Below are 21741 nucleotides of genomic sequence, written 5' to 3' on the forward strand. Positions count from 1 at the left end.
TAGCTAGTTGAGGTCGAGCGTCCAATCAGCCAGCTCATATAGATCCCATAGGTCAACATCCCGGGGATCGTCGTCTCCCACGCCTGTCTCACAGGACAGTGATGAATACATATGCATGGTGTCAGATCCTGACAGACTAAAAAAATATCCGAAACTGGACATTCAAATAGGGAATCATCCTGCCAAGTTTGTACTAGACTCAGGAGCGTCCCTGAACTACATCTGCGCCCTGGAATATCAAAGCATGAAACCGACCGAAACTGGAACCAGCAGCTGTTCGAGTCTATACTTGAATGTCCAGGAAACCGCTACCGTGCCTAGGACGGTTCAGCACGACCCTAGCTTATAAAGACCGACAGATTCAAGCCAACGTCCATGTGGTCGAAGGTCCAGATGCAGCGGATTGTCTTCTCCGTCTGCCGACGGCAGAACGCCTCAAGCGTGTCAAACTTCTGTACATGGTAGATGATTCCCCAGACATCGTCAGCAAGTTCCCGAACCTCTTCAAGGGTCTCGGGAAACTCAACCAGTTCAAAGTCAAGCTACATATCGACGAACAAGTGTCACCTATAGCACAACACCACAGGAAGGTACCATTTCATCTGCAACAAGCAGTGGATGACAAACTACAAGATCTGTTGAGGACGGACATCATTGAACGGTCAACAGGGCCCACTCCGTGGGTATCGCCCGTAGTGGTAGTGCCCAAGAAAGGACAAGACAATAAGGTGCATCTGTGTGTGGACATGCGCGCACCAAATACAGCCATTGAAAGAAAGCGACATCCTGGACCTTATATTAGCGATATGATTGCACGCCTCAATGGAGCGACCGTCTTCTCGAAGCTGGACCTCAATAAGGGATACCACCAACTAGAACTGCATGAGAAATCTCGCTACATCACCACCTTCACCACACACCAAGGCCTGTTCCGCTATAAACGCCTAAACTTTGGAATATCCTCTTCTGCCGAGATATTTCAAGAAGCCATTCGACAAGTGATCCAAGGCATCCCAAATGCTTTTAACTATAGTGACGATATTCTAGTCTTCGGAGAAAACCAAACAGAACACGACAAAACATTAGGCTGCGTGTGCCACGCATTACTCAATGCCAACCTCACTCTGAACTCAGCCAAATGTGAATTCCACAAGTCTACATTGAAATTCTATGGACATATCTTTTCCAAAGATGGCATGAAACCAGATCCCGAGACGGTGTTGGCCCTTGCGGACACCCCACAACCACAGGACATTAGCGACCTTCGCTCGTTCTTGGGAATGGCGAGTTACTGCGCTCGTTACATTAAAGACTACGCAACTATCAGCTACCCGCTCAGAGAACTCACCCGCCAAGGCCAACAATTCCTATGGTCACCCACGTGTGAACACGCATTCAACAAAATCAAAAAAGCTGTGAGCTCTGCCATTAACCTAGCCTACTTTGACACCAAACGGACAACTGAAATCACAGTAGATGCCAGTCCGGTCGGACTAGGTGCCATCCTGGCACGATATGACGAAGAAGCAGACCAACGTCATGTGGTAGCCTATGCCAGTCGTAGTCTCACCGACACAGAGAAAGCTTACCCGCAACCCGAGAAAGAGAGCCTTGCGGTTGTATGGGCCTGCGAGCACTTCCACCTGTTCGTATACGGGAAACATTTTACACTCCTCACAGACCACCAAGCACTTGTCACCATCTTTGGCAACCCACGAGCGAAGATGCCCCCGCGCATAGAAAGATGGGGCTTACGTCTGCAGGACTATATCTAGACCATTGTCCATAAGCCTGGGAAAGCAGAGAACCCAGCGGACTAAATGTCACGACACCCACAATTGCATACCCTGGAGCAATGTTCTGTAGCTGAAGAATACATTCACTTCGTCATCGACAGTGCATGCCCTCCTGCAGTACCGCTGGAAGCCATTTGTAAAGCATCTAGTCAAGACCCCACTATTCAGGACATTATGGTCCGAATCCGTACCAACTCATGGAGACATCTCAGGGACAACCATCAAGACACAACCGTTGATGCCCAGGAACTGGTAGCCTTTCGACATGTCCAGGATGAATTGTCAATCAGGACGGATGGTCTCTTGCTAAGAGGGGGGAGGATAGTCATTCCTCAGCGACTGAGACAAGGAATCATCAACCTGGCCCACGAGGGACACAGAGGAATAGTAGCCACCAAGAAAGCACTCCGGGAACGGGTCTGGTTTCCCTTACTGGATCAAATGGTGGAAGTCACACTTAAAGACTGTGTCTCATGTCAACTAGTAGGTCGTGACGAACCACCAGCTCCCATGCAGATGTCCGAACTACCAGAGGGGGTGTGGCAGCAAGTGGCTATTGACTTCTTCGACCCACTGAAATAGGGCAAATATATGATCGTCATCATGGACGAGTACTCTCGCTTTCCCATCGCACATCAAGTACCGTCCACCAAAGTGACAGCCATCATCCCCATCATTGATGAGACCTTTGCAGCGTGGGGAATCCCCACCAGAGTAAACTCAGATAATGGACCACCGTTCAATGGTCACGAATTCGCTGAATTTGCAAAACATCTTAATTTCAAACATAGGAAAATCACCCCCTTATGGGCTCAAGCCAACAGCATGGTGGAACGGTTTATGGGGACTCTCAAGAAGGCAGTCCAACAAGCAGAACTCGCTCGTCGTGACGTACAACAAGCCTTGAATGAAGTGGTGCGAGCGTCCCGCACCACACCACACAGTACCACAAATCAATGTCCAGCCACCCTGATGCTTGGACGAGTTCCTCGCACACGGCTACCTACCTCAAGCGTTGTCATACAATCCCGAACTGTGACTACGGATCATGATACGCTGTTGAAGCTGGACCATGACAAGAAACTAAAAATGAAAGACTATGCTGACCAACGCAGGCATGTCAAACAGACAGACATTCAGGAAGGAGATTGGGTGATGGTTAAGCGCGACCGTAGAACGAAAGCAGACAGCCGATACCTTGCACACCTATTGCAAGTCTCCAGTCGAAAAGGGACCATGGTTACAGCTGAGTCTGGCAACAAACGAATGACCCGAAACATATCTTATTTCAAAAAATGTAATCTCTCAACTCACGACCGAGCCCAGGCTCGAGGCTCCAGCACTGAGTCATTGAGCCAAGGAAACGCAGCGATCGAGAGCATTCCAGCCCGACACGGCATGAAGATGTCAGAGACCTCCGTCTTCTTGAACAGGCGCGAGCCAGCTGGCCGCGACGGATTGCCAAACGACCCGTCCGTCTTATTGAAGAACTCTAAGAGACAGTAAGCTTCACTGTACAAAAGGGGGAGGTGTCGTATCGCCTTACCTGACCCTGATGTTGAGACAGGGCAGGCGGAGGCGGAAGGGGCGGGGACAGGAGGGAAGAAGAAAAGAGCAGTAGAGTTGTAAGCAAAGAGAATAAATGAAGCACAAGAAAGCAGCTCCGGTGTCTGAGTCTTTACTAGGGATTAACGGGGCCTCTACAGTCGGGTGCATAGGTGTATTGTGGTGTTGGGTTTCGTCATCGATTCCAATGGAGAGGTGCGAAGAAATGCTGCAGGCGACCAGAGAAAAAGTGTCCGGATGGATCCAAGGTTGGATCGGAGCTGTGAAGAACCTGAAAGCAGAGGGGACAGAGTCTGGGTCACTAGCCAGTGACCAGGATGGAGATGGGAAGATGCCAACCAATGTCGGGTGTTTTCAGGTGAAAGAGGTGAAGCTTGACTCTTCAGCCACGAGGTCCAGGAGGCGTCGACCAGGAGCTGGATTCGAGCTGTCCCATGAAGGATCTCGAGTGCTGCAGCATCAGAATCCGAATTGGACCCAACAAGCCTTGGCAACAGCAATCCACGCAAGATGACAAGATTGGCTTTGGTTCAGACCAGCAAGGTCTGAGGGACTCCTCCTTTGGAGAGGGGTGAGAGCACGTCTGGAGCAACCAGGAAAGCTCAAGAAACAAAGGATTGTCCTTCTTGGGGGCTCACTAGCCAACGGACTAGGAACCGCGAAGGAGCCTTGAGCAGAAATGCACAAAGTGGGTCCACGGAACACTCCTGGAGTGTAGGCCTCTGACCTTCGTTGCAAAAGGTGCTCGGGCAGGGGCTTCAAATACCCCAATGCACAACTTCAGGATATCCCGGGAAGTGGGTGCCGTTGCAAAAATGCAGGATGTCCAGGAGTTCCGGTCCCACGTCTCTCGTGTCACGACTCTCACCATCCCAGAAATCTAAGGGATAACTTGCCCTATGGGCAATTCTTGCGCTTACGCAGGAACTGCACCAGACGCAACGACTATTTCAAAGAAACCGACGTGCTCATCACCAAACTAAGAGACAGAGGGTACCCTAAAGGCCTCCTCAACAGAGCGCGAAAAAGAGCGTGGTATAGACCAGGAGAGACACTGCTGGAAATATAAGAAAAGTCAATGGAAATGGATAAATTGTTCTGTGGTACTACATTCAACTAAAGGAGTCATGATATCAATAAGGTGGTGAAAAAGTACTGGAACCTTGTAGGACCTGAAATTGGAATACTGGAGGCCCCCATGTGCTCGTTCAAACGGGCAAAGAACATCAAGGACTACGTGGTCTCTTCGTACCTTGAGACCCCGGGAACAGTAGACATCAAAACACAACTCGGCCTTCCACCAATAACTTGCCACCAAAGATGTGGGAGCTGTAAGGTGTGCAAATATTCAAAGACTGGAAATTCATTCACACACAGAATGAAAACATATGCCCTCACAAAATTCACAAACTGTAACAGCCAACATGTCATCTACGCCATCAGATGCCCATGCCAGATGATCTACATCGGGCAGACCACCCAGAGAATAAAAAATTGAATTTTACAACATCAAAGTAGACTGAGGTGCAAGGTACAGGGTGCACCCCTAGTCGAACATAACAGTACCTGTGGCCACACTCATGAAGAAATTGAATGGTGGGTGGTGGAAAAAATACAAATACACCAGAGAGGTGGTAGCTTGACCTCCTCACTTAATTTCAAAGAGTGCCGCTGGATCCAAACCCTCGAAGCAGGGACCAATGGATTGAATGAACATGAAGAGACATATCTACAAAGGAGCAGGCTGTAACTCCACTTGGAAGTTAGATTACATGTAACACTAGGCCCAACACCCTAGATTACACAACACTCGCTAAGATGTACCTTTATGATTATGAGGCTACTTAGCATGCCCCTGTCAACATAGTAAATACATGTTGTTATACGTTCCAAGAGGGTAGCGCTCAAAACAATGCACTTTAACATAACCATATCACGAAGGGCTCCATATTGATACTATGGTCACTCTATGTATCATTTAAAACACTATAGGGCCAGATGTAGGTAGCCAAATACCGGTCGGTAACGGCCGAATTCGGCCGTTACCGACCGGTATTTGGCTTTTGAGATGTAGGTGTCTGAAAACAGGCCATTTCGGTAATTTTACCGAATCTGTAAATATACCGGTTGGTAAATATACCGACCGGTATTTCTACAGAATCGGTAAAATCGAGATGTAGGTGGGACTCTTCTGAGTCCCACAAGCCCTACAAAATCGGTATTTTACCATCAAATACAAGTTGATGGTAAAATACCGATTCAGGTGTGCATGCACATGTGTGCATGCACACCTGTGCCATATGACAGGCAGACCTGCCCTTAGGGCAGGGATGCCTGCCACATGGCACCTGAACCCGTTTTGGGGGTGCTAGAGGGTGTCAAAGTGACACCCCCTGCACCCTTGTGAAATTCGGTATTTACCGATTCGGTAAATACCGACCGGTAAATGCCCAATCATTCCTATGGGCTTCAAAGCCCATAGGAATGAATGGGCATTTACCGGTCGGTATTTACCGAATCGGTAAATACCGAATTTTACCGATTCGGTAAATGCACATCTGTATTTACCTACATCTCGGTACTTATATTTTACCACTTCTTAAATACCGAATCGGTATGATTCGGTATTTAAGAGGTGGTAAAATAATTTTACCTACATCTGGCCCTATGAGAACTATTGTGCTACGTTTGTATTATGCTACAATGTTAACCTGTACAATGTTCACTTACCATACTATTGTAAAAACACGGTATTTTCATTGTACTCATCCAGTGTATTTCTTTAAACTCATACAATTACTATGTCAACATGTTAGGTTTGTTTTTTAAAAAATACAGTGCGGTAATTACTGTGCAACACTGGAAAGCCACTGATGATAATATCATCAGCGCCTTCAACACCATTGCATTATGTTAGAATGTTCGATGTACATAATGTTTATCAGTTGCAAAGATCAAAACAAAAACATGCAGACTCGATGAGTTTTTCACTAAATATGGAGCCATGGCTACATTTTAGCTTTTACCCTTAACTAGAGACATGACATGTCAAACCACACGTAGGCCATGCAGCCTTCCAGGATGAATAGGGCCGAGCTGCGCGGCACTTTCGCCATTCATTGCCACGCTGAGACGGATTCAGACGTTCCAGCACAGCTCTCATTAGTAAGTTCGGATGCCCCAGAGGTCAGACCTGTGACCCTCACTACGCAGCTTTTACTTAGTCACACGGCTAGAAAGAATGCCTTAGTCGGGACCACTGTGTGTTTTAGATGAACTTCCCGGACGAGTTTAAATTATGTTTGTGTAGCCATCCAGACTTTATGTCGACCTCGCGTCACCACACTGCATCTTTTTAATCACAATCTCTACCTGAAATAATGTTCGAGTGAGAGCTTCCCTCCCACCCGTTCTTCGACATAATACTGCATGACATGTTATGCTCGGTAATAGAAACAAGGCCCGCGCTGTTCGCCTAGACTCCCCATTTAATAAGACCGTGACAACGTTTTTATGCGCATACATACGCATTAGTCTTCTAACGGCACAGACTTTGACGGCACCTCAGAATTAGACTTATGTAATTCACTTTTCACTGCGCTAATGCAAGTAAGATCCAGGCCTTAACATTAAATACCAAAGTGGATATATTAAACGTCTGTTAACCCATTGGTGCCAACCACTTACCTGAGATTTCATTTTAACTCCTCAGGTGAACGCCCCGGCGGCACATACCACAAATTATTCCACCGGCTGGTGAAGAAAACCTGCAATAATTGCGCAAGGTATGTACACACTCGGGACACCTTTCTTACTCATTCCGCACTTGAATGTACTAGTACTGACACTAGTATGCATATCCCCACAAAATCTTCCGTGTCAGGATATCTCCACAAAGGGTGTCGGCTGACACCAAATCCCAAAACGGCTACTAAAGAAACTTCTAGCTTTCCAAATCCTCAGGTGAGCAGGCCAACTGGCACAGCCTCCACTCAGATACCGTCCCCCAGACACACTCCCCTTTATAATACACCGTCCTTACTATTGCAGGCTGTCGCATTCTTATTGTCCTGATAAAGACCCGCTCCAGATGCAAATAATTCTGCACTAACATCTAGGGTCGAAACGTCGACGTTACTCTTGCCAATCTGTCCATCTTAAGCCACAACACGGAAATAGGAAATAATATGATTGTTGTGACCAATTTTTCAAAAATGGACTGATGAAAATCTATGTTTTTCTATAATTGTAAATAAGTCATTTTCACTTATTCATGTATCGCACGGTCATCACCTGTCACTATTAGTCACTAAATAATTCACCCTGTATGTGATTGTATGCCATTTCTGTCCTTGACAGCCACTTTTTAAAAATGTATTGATACATGTAAGATTTCCATAATAAGAAGAACTTTTTTAATTGACAGTTTCGCGACAGAGCTGGGGCTGAGTGCCCCAGCAACCGGTTTGTACTGGGAAATGCATGGAGCACCTTGTGTGCCCCAGGCAGTGTCTGAAAAGCATTCACTGAATGCAACCCACCCTGCCCCAATACACCAAAGCCTGTCTGGGGAGGTGCCAGCACATCCCTGGACAGGAAACCTATTGTCCAGGCCTCCCCTGCCGGAGTTTCGTCCAGCAGCAGGAGGGCAGACTCGTGTCTGTGGCAGCAGCACCAATTTTTTGATGCTGGGGCTCTATTTAACTTTAACCTTGTTTACCAGTATGTAAATGTCTTCTCCCTCTGGAAGGGTGGAATGCTACCCCCACCACCAGAACTGGTGCTGGGGGCAGTATTCCAAAGTGTTTGACATCTTACAAAACATGTTTTGATAAAGCCAAACAAAAGTTAGCATTAATTGCGAGGATTATAATGCACTTAAGGGTATATGGTATGGCTATATCATAGAACAGCTATAAGGAGATGTTTCCGAAAGCTGCAGAGGGGCTCAGCTCATGCTAGGGCACCCTCTTACACAAAACCAAGCACTCTGCCTTCAGGATTGTCGAGACCTGCCATAGGAGTGACTTATAGGTTACTATGTGTCTATATGTAAAGGTAGATATAAGTATACTATATCCAAGACTTATAAGGGTGACCAAGTAACCAATCTGGTATGTACCTAAAGTACATTGTATCAAATTAGAGAGAGAACAGCTAGGCTGTGGTCCTGATTAGCAGGACCACAGCCTAGCTATACTAAAGTCGAAAAACCAGTGAAACACAGAAAAAAGTGGGGGTGACCATAGGAAGCAGACCCTACTCTCCTACAGACGGAATGTTGCACATTGGCAAAACATTCACCCCCAGTCACAGATCTGGGTTTAGTCCATTGTTATTTTGCTCACCACGCCACCCCAGTTCAGACATGACTATATGCAAATCAGTCTTGACCATGTGCCTCATGAGAAAAGTCCAGCACCAACTGCCAAGCCATGTCTTCCCTGGACCGGAATCAAGCATCCTAGGACCGGTTTCTGGCTATCAGCTGTCATCAGCCAGCTTGACTCCAGTGGCGTAATGAGCACGGGACCCACGCCTGGGCATACCCTTCCCACATAGGGCGAACAGCAAAACACACAATATGATGGACAGAATGTTGCACATTGGCAAAACATTCACCCCCCAGTCACAGATCTGGGTTTAATCCATCGTTATATTTCTCGCCACCCCAGTTCAGACATGGCCATATGCAAATCAGTCTTGACCCTGTGCCTCATGGGTACAGTCCAGCCCGAACTGCCAAGCCATGTCTTCCCTGGACCGGAATCAAGCATTCTAGGACCGGTTTCTGACTATCAGCCGTCATCAGCCAGGATAGCTTGACTCCAGTGGCGTAGTGAGCACAGGACCCACGTCTGGGCATACCCTTCCCACTTAGGGCGAACAGCAAAACACACAAGATGATGGACGAAATGTTGCACATTGGCAAAACATACACCCTCAGTCACAGATCTGGGTTTAATCCATCGTTATTTTGCTCACCACGCCAACCCAGTGCAGACATGGCCATATGCAAATCAGTCTTGACCCTGTGGCTCATGGGAACAGTCCAGCCGAACTGCCAAGCCATGTCTTCCCTGGACCGGAATCAAGTACCCTAGGACCAGTTTCTGGCTATCAGCCGTCATCAGCCAAGACAGCTTGATTCCAGTGGCGTAGTGAGCACGGGACCCACGTCTGGGCATACCCTTCCCACATAGGGCGAACAGCAAAACACACAAGATGATGGACGGAATGTTGCACATTGGCAAAACATTCACCCCCAGTCACAATTCTGGGTTTAATCCATGGTCCACAGAAATACAGTCTCTCACCCATACAGTCACTCATGCATGCAATCACCCATGCATACAACCGCTCACACACAGATACAGTCACACACACCCTCAGGCCACATGTTGGAGGTAGTATACTAGCACAACTAGTACACTAATCTAACTTTTGTAGTAGGTTAGTATATTTGTTTAGCACCCATAAACCTTTAAAAACAAACTCAATTGATGATGTCATCAGCATTGTCTTTTGAGATGTCATCAGTGATGTCACTGGCCATGTCATGAGTGATGTAATAAGTGGGGTCATTAGCAGGACATTGTGGGGCGTAAGTTATAGTTAGCTCAGGTAAATATAACTGCTGAATTTCACTGGTTTTGTACGAGTAAAATCTGAGCCTAACTATAACGATCCTGTAACCTTTGCTGTTTTTCAGTGAATATATCAATATATTCACTGAAAAAACTAAAGGTTTAAGTGCCACTCACGCTTCTGTAGCAGGTTCGCAGGAGGGCGTGAATCGCTTCAGGAAGAATCTCTGGTAGGTGCCAAGTGTGACACTGATGTGCAATTGTGGGGGTCGGGTGTGGGAGGTTGGTTGCTGTTACCCATCACTGACTGGCGGCTCGAGTCATGTGCTCTGTGCAATAAAGAGACTAGAGACACACAGGCGATGAACCACATCATGGGCTGGTCTGAGGATGAAGGGGCTGCTCTGCCCATGCAGGGATATTCATCTGTCACAGGCTGCTCACAGTACAAGAGGAGATCGGGTCATCAGCGAAGAAGCATTCTCTTTATACAGGATGTGCTCGTAAACAATGCCCCTTCAGCAGGACATGCTTGGCTAACGCATGGAGGTCTCAGCTAAAACAGGTATTCTGTTGATACAGAAATGCAATTTCAATGGATGATGAGTCAAGACGTGCAGTGCTTTCATAATCCATAGGCTCTCTCTATAAAACCAGGCGACGATCTGCAAATGTTGATGGATGTGGGGGAATGCTCAGCTAATATGGGGGTGCTAAGCTAATATGGGGGTGCTCAGTTTATACTTGGGTGGCCCAATAATTCATGGGGTGCTCAGCTGATGCGGGAAGTCTCAGATAATACAAGGGTGAACTGATTCTGCTCAGATTATGCATGAGGTGCTCACCACAGCGTCCCTTCAGCAGCATGCGATCAGCTACAAAGGATAAGCTCAGCTAATACACAGTGCTCTGATAAAAGGCAACAGGCTTCGATCTATGATAGGCAGTACTTAGGCGACATGTGCGGAGCTTGCAGTAAATTAGTGGGAGGTCCCTTCTGATTTTTCTTTTTATAAAGCCCCAGGGCGGTGTTGTTCCCGGGCTCATAAAAGATTTACTATGTGTATGTAAACATCAGGTGTTGTGTGTATAACTGTGTAGGTGAGTACATGTAAGTGCGATTGATTCTTTTCACTAGTGAGTAGCATCACAGCATAACCGAGGATGACTGCTGATGTGTCAATGTCTATATTGGTGTATGAGTACATTTGATAGTGTTACCATTGATCAGTGACTGTATGTATAAGTGATTCTGTGGGTGATTGGACAGTTGTGTGCATAGACTTAGGAATCAGTGAGTGCGTATGCAGTAACTGGTATGGGTGTGTCAATGCTTTCAAATATGGTACTCTGTATTTTACAGTGAGTGATCAAAGGTTATACTAGTGTGTGATGAGGTGTATCAGATTGTCATGTGGATGATGTCATCAGTGATGTCATCAGTGATGTCATTTCAGATGGCATCAGTGATGGCATCAGTGATGTCACTGACCATGTCATGAACGATGTAATATGTGACATCATCAGCAGTGGATTACGGGCGCGCGAGTTATAGTTAGCAAAACTAACTATAACGGAGGAATTTCTATGGTTATGTACGAGTGAAATGTCCAGCTAAATGTAACACTCATGAAACCTATGGTTTTTTCAGTGAATTTCAAAGGTTTTTTAAATGCTAATTCCGAACTACAACGTCTCTGAAACGTATGGTTTTTTCAGTGAATTTTAAAGGTTTTTTAAATGCTAATTTCTAACTATAACGTCTTTGAAACCTATGGGTTTTTCAGTGAATTTCAAAGGTTTTTTAAATGCTAATTTTTAAGTGCAATAGTAGTTATACCTATTTTTTGTACTGAATTTCTACAGTTTTTTAACAATTTATTTATAAATATTTTATTTATTAAACATTACATATTTTTCTGAAAATTGCACACAAAGAAATTAAATACATTTAAAACAAATATTTTTAATGATTTCGTTTTTTTGTATTTTAATATATTTATATAATTTTCTTTAAAAAAAAAGTTTCTAATTTTTGGGGGGAGTTGCGCACCCAAAGTGCACCTACCGCAGCGGGTCCGCGTATTCTAGCTGCCATTTTGGAAAAGTCGTGAAGGATCCACGTATTGTGAGTGACGAGTGCGTTTTTTTTTCAGTTACGTCATATACGTACAATGTTATGTGGTGTGCGCGACCGGTATGCGACTGGTCCGCGACTCCTGCTCTCGCGCATCTGCGACATATGCGTATTACGGTTCACAACGCTTGCACGGTGGCGGGCCCCACGTGACGTCATATACATGCTGCTATTTCTACTTGTAATAAACTTATAATATTTTTAAATATATTTTCGCAAAGTTGCGTCGGGTGCGCGCTTTGTGAGCGCATAGTGCGCGAATCCCATGTGACCTAAAAAAAAAAGAGTTGATTGGTTCATAACATTTCCGACTGTAACTATTGAAGGACCGCACCCATTTTAATTATTCTGTTTGGAGCAGTTGATGAGAGACATCTCTTCTTCTTCCAGAGCTGGTTTTGGAATTTTTTGGGTGTTTTAAAAAAATTGCATTGGAGAAATGACATCTGGTTCGCAAGCTCCTCATCATTCTTCAGATGAAGATATCTTGGAGGAAGATCCACCCAAGCAGAGGCCTGAATCAGTGGTATGGAAATTTTTCACCTTTCCTGCTGGAGAAAAAAAGGTCAACGCAAGAAAAGTCAGATGCTTGCTGTGTGACAGGGTCCTGTCGTGAGGCAGTGACAAGAAATACTCCTGTGGAACAGCGAGTATGTATAAACATCTGCGGACCATTCACCCAAAGAATCTGGCACGAGAAGAAATGAGGAGTGCAGCAAAAAATCCACCACCAGGCATTGCCAGCACCTCCGGAGCGTCCACTTCAGCACCACCAGTAGACATTCACCCAGAATGAGCTTTTCTGCAGCAGGACTGCACTAAGTGCAAAACCATCATCTGTTATGGTGAACAGTCAGTGGGCGCTATTTGTGCAGCTCAACGGAACCATAAATGCAATTTTTTTGTTTTTGGAATGATGTTGAATTCCAAAAGCTAACTGTTTACTTAGTTCCTTTTTTGTTCAATTTAAAAAAAAACACAAACAAAAGTACAAAATTTGTAAAAAAAAACTATAAAAAAATAGAAAACAAAAAACAGAAGAAAAAAAAATTCAGAACTTGCATGGTAATGTCTGAAAGTTTGGTTGAATGTATGTGTAGAGCATGATTGACTGAAAGATTGCATTAGTACTGTATGGTGAATTTATAGCGGCAGATCTATGAGGAAGTGCTGCAGCGTGACACTGCAAGCCCTTTAGCTGCACTGCACTGCAGCACTTCTGAAGCACAGGGATGTGACATATTTACATGAATATGTCGCAATTCTGTGCTCCCTCAGCACTAGCACACAAACTGCAGCCATGCAGTGACGCAGGCACCCTTGTACCATGGTGCAAGGATATCTGGGTCGTGGGGAGATTGTTTTTGTGCAGGAAGGGGCTACTTCCTGCACAAAAACAATCACTAAAGGCATTTTCCTCCTTCAATGTGTGCTGTGGAATGCAGCATGCATTGAAAGAGGAAAAAACTAGGAGAAATGAAAACATTTCTCCTTGTTGTGCCTCGCTACACCACTTCACACGTACCTACAGATTTACACTTTCTCGTAAGTCTTAGGATGTGTTGTTCCATGGGTGCTGTGTGGGAACACACACAGCAACACCCATGGAACGCCCCTTCAACGCAAAGTGCTGCGTTTGAATGGGTCGTACTTTCAAGGAGAGGAAAGGCCACGCAGGGTGCCTTTTACTCTCCTTGCAAATATGGAGGAGTCCCCAGCGCCATCACTATGTTACAAAAAGTGAAGTACTGGTGGCGCAGGGGGCTTGTAAATCTGCCCCATAAGTGCTTAGGTATTGGCAGAGTGATACAATAAGAACATAGTGCTTGTTGGCTGATTGACGAACTGCATTAGACTGAAATGGGGGAACTAGGCAGCATGAGTACTACTTCAGTATTAAGTGGAGTGTACCAATAGTATGTATCTGCTTAGAGGTTTGTAGGGATTGTGCACAGAGTATTGTACGTGTACTTGCGTTGGTACCTAGGTCATTCTACAAGAACATCACTATTAACAAGAATGATGACAGTGCTGAAAACAGAGTGCTCAGTTAATTTATAAGTTCTTAGGTATTGTCTCAATGCCTGAGTCATTCTGCAAGTGCATAGACAGTGACTGGGTTCCTAGAGTACTAGTAGTTGACAGCAGGAAAAGTTTATAAGCACTTATGTTTCAACAGAGTGATTAGATAAGGACATGCTTCTGTCGGGATGATTGTAAGAGTGGACACAGACTCACAATGTGATTCCAGACACACATTACTATTACATGGACTTCTGCAGGACTTACTCAGTAGTCTGCAAGGGGTTAAGATCACACAGACATTGTGCACTTTTGACTATACCACTTCTTGTCTCAATGCCTGAGTCATTCTGCAAGTGCATAGACAGTGACTGGGTTCCTAGAATGCTAGTAATTGACAGCAGGATAAGTTTATAAGCCCTTATGTTTCAGCAGAGTGATTAGATAAGGACATGCTTCTGGCAGGATGATTGTAGGAGTGGACACAGACTCACAGTGTGATTCCAGACAAGCATGACTATTACCTGGACTTTTGCAGGACTGACTCAGTAGTCTGCAAAGGGTTAAGGGACCGCATACATTGTGCACATTTGACTGTAACACTGCTTGTCTCAATACCCGAGACATTCTGCAAGTGCATAGACAGTGACTGGGTTCCTTGAGTGCTAGTAATTGATAGCAGGATACGTTTATAAGCGCTTATGTTTCAGAAGATGGATTAGATAAGGACATACTTCTGTCAGGATGCTTTGTAGGAGTGGACACAGACTCACAGTGTGATTCCAGACAAGCATGACTATTACCTGGACTTTTGCAGGATTGGCCCAGTAGTCTGCAAGAGGTTAAGGGACTGCATACATTGTGCACATTTGACTGTTCCACTGCTTGTCTCAATGCCTGAGTCATTCTGCAAGTGCATAGATAGAGACTGAGTTCCTAGAGGGCTAGTAGTTGACAGCAGGATAAGTTTATAAGCGCTTATGTTTCAGCAGAGTGATTAAATAAGGACATGCTTCTGTCAGGATGATTATAGGAATGGACACAGACCCACAGTGTGATTCCCAGTGTGATTCCAGACAGCATGACTATTACCTGGACTTTTGCAGGACTGACTCAGTAGTCGACAAGGGGTTAAGGGACCGCATACATTATGCACATTTGACTGTAACACTGCTTGTCTCAATACCGGAGTCATTCTGCAAGTGCATAGACAGTGAATAGGTTCCTAGAGTGCTAGTAGTTGACAGCAGGATAAGTTTATAAGGAGTTATGTTTCAGCAGAGGGATCAGATAAGGACATTCTTCTGGCAGGATGATTGTAGGAGTGGACACAGACTCACAGTGTGATTCCAGACAAGCATGACTATTACCTGGACTTTTGCAGGACTGACTCAGTAGTCTGCAAAGGGTTAAGGGACCGCATACATTGTGCACATTTGACTGTAACACTGCTTGTCTCAATACCCGAGACATTCTGCAAGTGCATAGACAGTGACTGGGTTCCTTGAGTGCTAGTAATTGATAGCAGGATACGTTTATAAGCGCTTATGTTTCAGAAGATGGATTAGATAAGGACATACTTCTGTCAGGATGCTTTGTAGGAGTGGACACAGACTCACAGTGTGATTCCAGACAAGCATGACTATTACCTGGACTTTTGCAGGATTGGCCCAGTAGTCTGCAAGAGGTTAAGGGACTGCATACATTGTGCACATTTGACTGTTCCACTGCTTGTCTCAATGCCTGAGTCATTCTGCAAGTGCATAGATAGAGACTGAGTTCCTAGAGGGCTAGTAGTTGACAGCAGGATAAGTTTATAAGCGCTTATGTTTCAGCAGAGTGATTAAATAAGGACATGCTTCTGTCAGGATGATTATAGGAATGGACACAGACCCACAGTGTGATTCCCAGTGTGATTCCAGACAGCATGACTATTACCTGGACTTTTGCAGGACTGACTCAGTAGTCGACAAGGGGTTAAGGGACCGCATACATTATGCACATTTGACTGTAACACTGCTTGTCTCAATACCGGAGTCATTCTGCAAGTGCATAGACAGTGAATAGGTTCCTAGAGTGCTAGTAGTTGACAGCAGGATAAGTTTATAAGGAGTTATGTTTCAGCAGAGGGATCAGATAAGGACATACTTCTGTCAGGATGATTGTAGGAGTGAACACAGACTCACAGTGTGATTCCAGACAAGCATGACTATTACCTGGACTTTTGCAGGACTGACTCAGTAGTCTGCAAGGGGTTAAGGAACAGCATACATTGTGCACATTTGACTGTACCACTGCTTGTCTCAATGCCTGAGTCATTCTGCAAGTGCATAGATAGTGACTGAGTTCCTAGAGTGCTAGTAGTTGACAGCAGGATACGTTTATAAGCACTTATGTTTCAGCAGAATGATTAGCTAAGGACATGCTTCTGTCAGGATGATTGTAGGAGTGGACAGAGCTGCTTTAGAGCCATAGAACAGGTCAGCAGAGCTGCTTTAGAGCCAGAGAACCAGGTCAGCAGAGGTCCTTTAGAGCCATAGAACCAGGTCAGCATAGCTGCTATAAAGCCAGAGAAACCAGGTCAGCAGAGCTGCTTTAGAGCCAGAGAACCCGGTCAGCAGAGCTGCTTTAGAGCCATAGAACCAGGTCAGCAGAACCGTTGTAGAGCCAGAGAACCAGGCCAGCAGAGCTGTTGTAGAGCCAGAGACCCAGGTCAGCAGATCTGCTGCAGAGCCAGAGAACCAGATCAGCAGAGCTGATTTAGAGCCATAGAACCAGGTCAGCAGAGCTGCTATAAAGCCAGAGAAACCAGGTCAGCAGAGCTGCTTTAGAGTCAGAGAACCAGGTCAGCAGAGCTGTTGTAGAGCCAAAGAACCAGGTCAGCAGAGCTGCTCTAGAGCCTAAGAAGCAGGTCAGCAGAGCTGCTCTAGAACCACAGACCCAGGTCAGCAGAGCTGCTCTAGAGCCAGAGACCCAGGTCAGCAGAGCTGCTGCAGAGCCAGAGAAACCAGGTCAGTAGAGCTGCTTTAGAGGGAGAGAACCAGGTCAGCAGAACTGCTTTAAAGCCAGAGTACCAGGTCAACAGAGCTCTTTAGAGGGAGAGAACCAGGTCAGTATAGCTGCTTTAGAGCCAGAGAACCAGGTCAGCAGAGCTGCTTTAGAGTCGTAGAACCATGTCAGCAGAGCTGCTCTAGAGCCAGAGAACCAGGTCAGCAGAACTGCTTTAAAGCCAGAGTACCAGGTCAACAGAGCTCTTTAGAGGGAGAGAACCAGGTCAGTATAGCTGCTTTAGAGCCAGAGAACCAGGTCAGCAGAGCTGCTTTAGAGCCGTAGAACCATGTCAGCAGAGCTGCTCTAGATCCACAGAACCAGGTCAGCAGAACTGCTTTAGAGCCTTAGAACGAGGTCAGCAGAGCTAATTTAGAGCCAGAGAACCAGGTCAGCAGAGCTGTTGTAGAGCCAGAGAACGGGGTCAGCAGAGCTGCTCTGGAACCTAAGAACTAGGTCAGCAGAGCTGCTCTGGAGCCAGAGAACCAGGTCAGCAGAGCTGCTGTAGAGCCAGAGAAAACAGGCCAGCAGAGCTGCTTCAGAGGGAGAGAACCAGGTCAGCAGAGCTGCTTTAGAGCCAGAGAACCAGGCCAGTAGGCCTGCTTTAGAGCTAGAGAACCAGGTCAGAAGAGCTGCTTTAGAGCCATAGAACCAGGTCAGCGGAGCTACTCTAGAGCCAGAGAACCAAGTCAGCAGAGCTGCTTTAGAGCCATAGTTCCAGGCCAGCTGAGCTGCTCTAGAGCCTAAGAACCAGGCCAACAGAGCTGCTCTAGAGCCAGAGAACCAGGTCAGTAGAGCTGCTTTAGAGGGAGAGAACCAGGTCAGCAGAGCTGCTCTAGAGGGAGAGAACCAGGTCAGCAGAGCTGCTCTAGAGCCACAGAACTATGTCAGCAGAACTGCTTTAGAGCCATAGAACCTGGTCAGCAGAGCTGCTTTAGAGCCGGAGAACCAGGTCAGCAGAGCTGTTGTAGAGCCAAAGAACCAGATCAGCAGAGATGCTCTATAGCCTAAGAACTAGGTCAGCAAAGCTGCTCTAGAGCCAGAGAACCAGGTAACCAGAGCTGCGGTAGAGCCAGAGAAACCAGGTCAGCAGAGCTGCTTTAGAGGGAGAGAACTAGGTCAGCAGAGCTGCTTTAGAGCCAGAGAACTAGGTCAGCAGAGCTGCTCTAGCTGACACTGACTGACTGACACTGACTGATTGGCACTGACTGACAGTGATTGACTGACTGGCACTGACAGACTACTCTACTACTCACTCTACTACTCACTCTCTACTACTCACTCTCTACTACTATCTCTCTACTACTCACTCTCTACAACTCTCTACTATTCACTCTCCACTACTCACTCCCTACTACTCACTCGCTACTTCTTTCTATTACTCACTCTCTACTACTCTACTACTCACTCACTACTACTCTCTACCACTCTCTCCCTACTACTCACTCTCTCTACTACTCGCTCTCTACTACTCTCTACTGCTCACTCTCTATTACTTGCTCTCTACTACTCAACTACCTACTACTCGCTCTACTATTCACTCTCTGCTACTCACTCTCTATTACTCTCTACCACTCAGTCTCTACTACTCACTCTACTACTCACTCTACTGCTCACTCTCTACTACTCTCTCTCTACTACTCACTCTCTACTACTCTCTCTCTACTACTCACTCTTTACTACTCTCTACTACTCTCTCTACTGCTCACTCTCCACTACTCACTCTCTATTACTCGCTCTACGACTTTCTACTACTCACTCTCTATTACTATCTACTACTCTCTACTAGTCACTCTCTACTACTCTCTACCACTCAGTCTCTACTGGTCAGTCTCTACTACTCACTATACTACTCATTCTTCTGCTCACTCTCTACTACTCACTCTACTACTCACTCTCTACTACTCTCTCTCTACAACTCACTTTCTACTACTCTCTCTCTACTACTCACTCTCTACTACTCTCTACTACTCACTTTCTACTACTCACTCTCTACTACTCTCTCTCTATTACTCACTCTACTACTCTCTACTACTCTCTCTGCTACTCGCTCTCTACTACTCTCTACTGCTCACTCTCTATTACTTGCTCTCTATTACTTGCTCTCTACTACTCACTCTCTACTACTCAACTACTATCTACTACTCTCTCTACTACTCACTCTCTACTACTCTCTCTACTACTCTCTCTACTACTCACTCTCTACTACTCTCTACCACTCAGTCTCTACTACTCAGTCTCTACTACTCAGTCTCTACTACTCACTCTACTGCTCACTCTCTACTACTCACTCTCTACTACTTACTCTCTACTACTCACTCTACTACTCACACTACTACTCGCTCTCTACTACTCTCTACTACTCTCTACTACTCACTCTTTACTACTCTCTCTACTACTCACTCTCCACTACTCGCTCTCTACTACTCTCTAGTACTCACTCTCTACTACTCTCTCTACTACTCACTCTCTACTACTCTACTACTCGCTCTTCTACTCACTCTCTACTGCAGATAAGAACTGCCAGTAACATAAAGGACTGCCAGTTTCCTTCTTATTAAATAATTGTGGCATAGTGTGCTGAAATCTTGCCTGTTCCCGATTTGTGAATTATAAATAATGACACTCGTCCAGAAATTGCAAAATTGAAATTGGGAACAGAGAGTGAACATTACCACAAAGTTTAATTGTGCACATGTGCTATTATATACATCTTAAACACAGCTCTTTTCAGTTGAGAAAGGTTTACTGAAAAGCTGAAACGTGTCCTGAGTGCTGGCTTGAGAAATGAAAATAAAAACAAATGCAGTAACTCTGTGTTAGAGTGAGACACTGAAACAATTGCAGATAAAGTGCAGTTATGGTTACTAAACAAGACCAAAAAACACTAAAGACCCTAAATATGTTTAATGTTAATATGTTTAATTGACATAACTAAGACCCCTGTAATGCACTGCTCATGATCTTACATATGACACTACTGATAAAATGTATGCACAGAACAAAGTTCAAGTAGTAATTCTCACTGTACCTGTCATGTAATACGCTTTGTATTGACCCATTCGGACAGTCTTGATATCTCCAAATTGTCCAGCTGCCCCACTGTTGGGATGGAAGAGTACCTGGAAATATAGAGAAGATACATTTTTACAAGTTAGTTCAGAAGGAAAATATGTATAGATTTGTTAGACATATAGATATATATAGGTAAATATATATATTTACACCCAAACACGCTTTCTGAATGAAGTTCTAACTTTTTGCCAAATATAGTTAATTCCATTTAGCTCCCTTTCTGTATCAGAGACCAACGATTCATCTTGGAATTAAAATAGGAAATCACACTTTTGGGACTCCCATTTTTCTTGGCCTGTGCTTACAGGATCCGCGCCACACTTTCCTTGGGGAGCCAAAGCAGGTGAACTTTTTCCTGGTAAGTTCCAAGCAGATTCATCAAATGTGCCAAAGTTATTAAGAAAACCAAAAAACCTTTCCTATGGAAAGTCTGGCCCAACTGTAGCTACTCACACTGGGACCATTGCTGTTAGTGTAATATGTTAGCTATTTTTCACTTGCATGTTTGATGTTAAAGTGTATTTTTAGATGTTTTTATCAATTGTTGTATAGACATTATGAATGTTTATCTGACATAAATCTTTATTAACAAAAGTAAATACATTTTCAGCTTTGTAGATCGCGGAGCCTCATATTCTGAAATTGAGGACATACACCTCCTTGACTGCCCATGCATGCACTTTTGGTTTTCCTTTAATGAATGTAAGGAATGCAAGAGGATCACCCATGATCCAACTGGAGAATTATATCTAAAACCTATATAACAGAAATAACGACATAGTAGTTATGTTTAAGTCTCAGTTTTCACTGAAAAGGCTTTTTTGGCTTGCTTATACCTTCATTGCATTTTGACAAATATGCATGACATTTTGCATTTATTTGGTTCAATTGTATAAATTTGGTAATGACAAGAGTCATGCAGTCCTGTTCTGAGGAAATGGTTACCGGAGGGGGAGCAAAAGCTGCATTTCGATTTCAACACCTCAAACCAATTTTTGCTCACCACTATAGCAAAAACAGATTTACACCAACTTGGCATGAGACTTAACCTGTACTCAAAATTGTGACTTGTGCAGTTTAGTGCAAATCTGTTCAATAGTGTTTCAGAGTTTTTTCATAAAAGTTTCCAGCAGTCTTCAAAGGTTTAATCGCGTATATGCTTTGCCTATTAATTCTTTTAAAAAAATGAGTGGTAAGCTCCCCGATTTAGCAAACTCTGGTCCCGGGCCTAATTTATAAAAATAATAAGCCAATTCCACTAGACAAGGAAGTGTGGGGTGTTCTCTTCCTCTATCAGGATCCGAAGGACCAGAATGTACTGATTGGCTGGCTGTGATAGCAAAATGTCAGTTGGAGGTTGGACTAAGGAATTTTTTCTGATGCCAGGCTAGAGTGTGTGGGTGAAGGGCAGCTAAAATATATCATTCAGGCCCTCAAAAACAAAAACAACACTGTTTTTGGTACAGAAGCCACAATCCCCAGGGTAGGTGTGCAGACCTGTAGAAATTGT

At 44.9% G+C, this 21741-nt stretch overlaps 1 protein-coding gene across 1 annotated transcript in view; it reads right to left on the minus strand.

Annotated features, from left to right (window-relative positions):
• ARSG (arylsulfatase G) overlaps positions 1–21741 on the minus strand; it is a 902795-nt gene that overhangs the window by 9494 nt on the left and 871560 nt on the right. The window contains exon 10 of the mRNA XM_078654296.1: positions 20188–20278. Within this exon, the coding sequence (XP_078510422.1) occupies positions 20188–20278 (91 nt within the window). The remainder of the gene's footprint in view (positions 1–20187; positions 20279–21741) is intronic.

The sequence above is a fragment of the Lissotriton helveticus genome, chromosome 7 (assembly GCF_964261635.1).
Source record: "Lissotriton helveticus chromosome 7, aLisHel1.1, whole genome shotgun sequence".
NCBI classification, from domain to species: domain Eukaryota; kingdom Metazoa; phylum Chordata; class Amphibia; order Caudata; family Salamandridae; genus Lissotriton; species Lissotriton helveticus.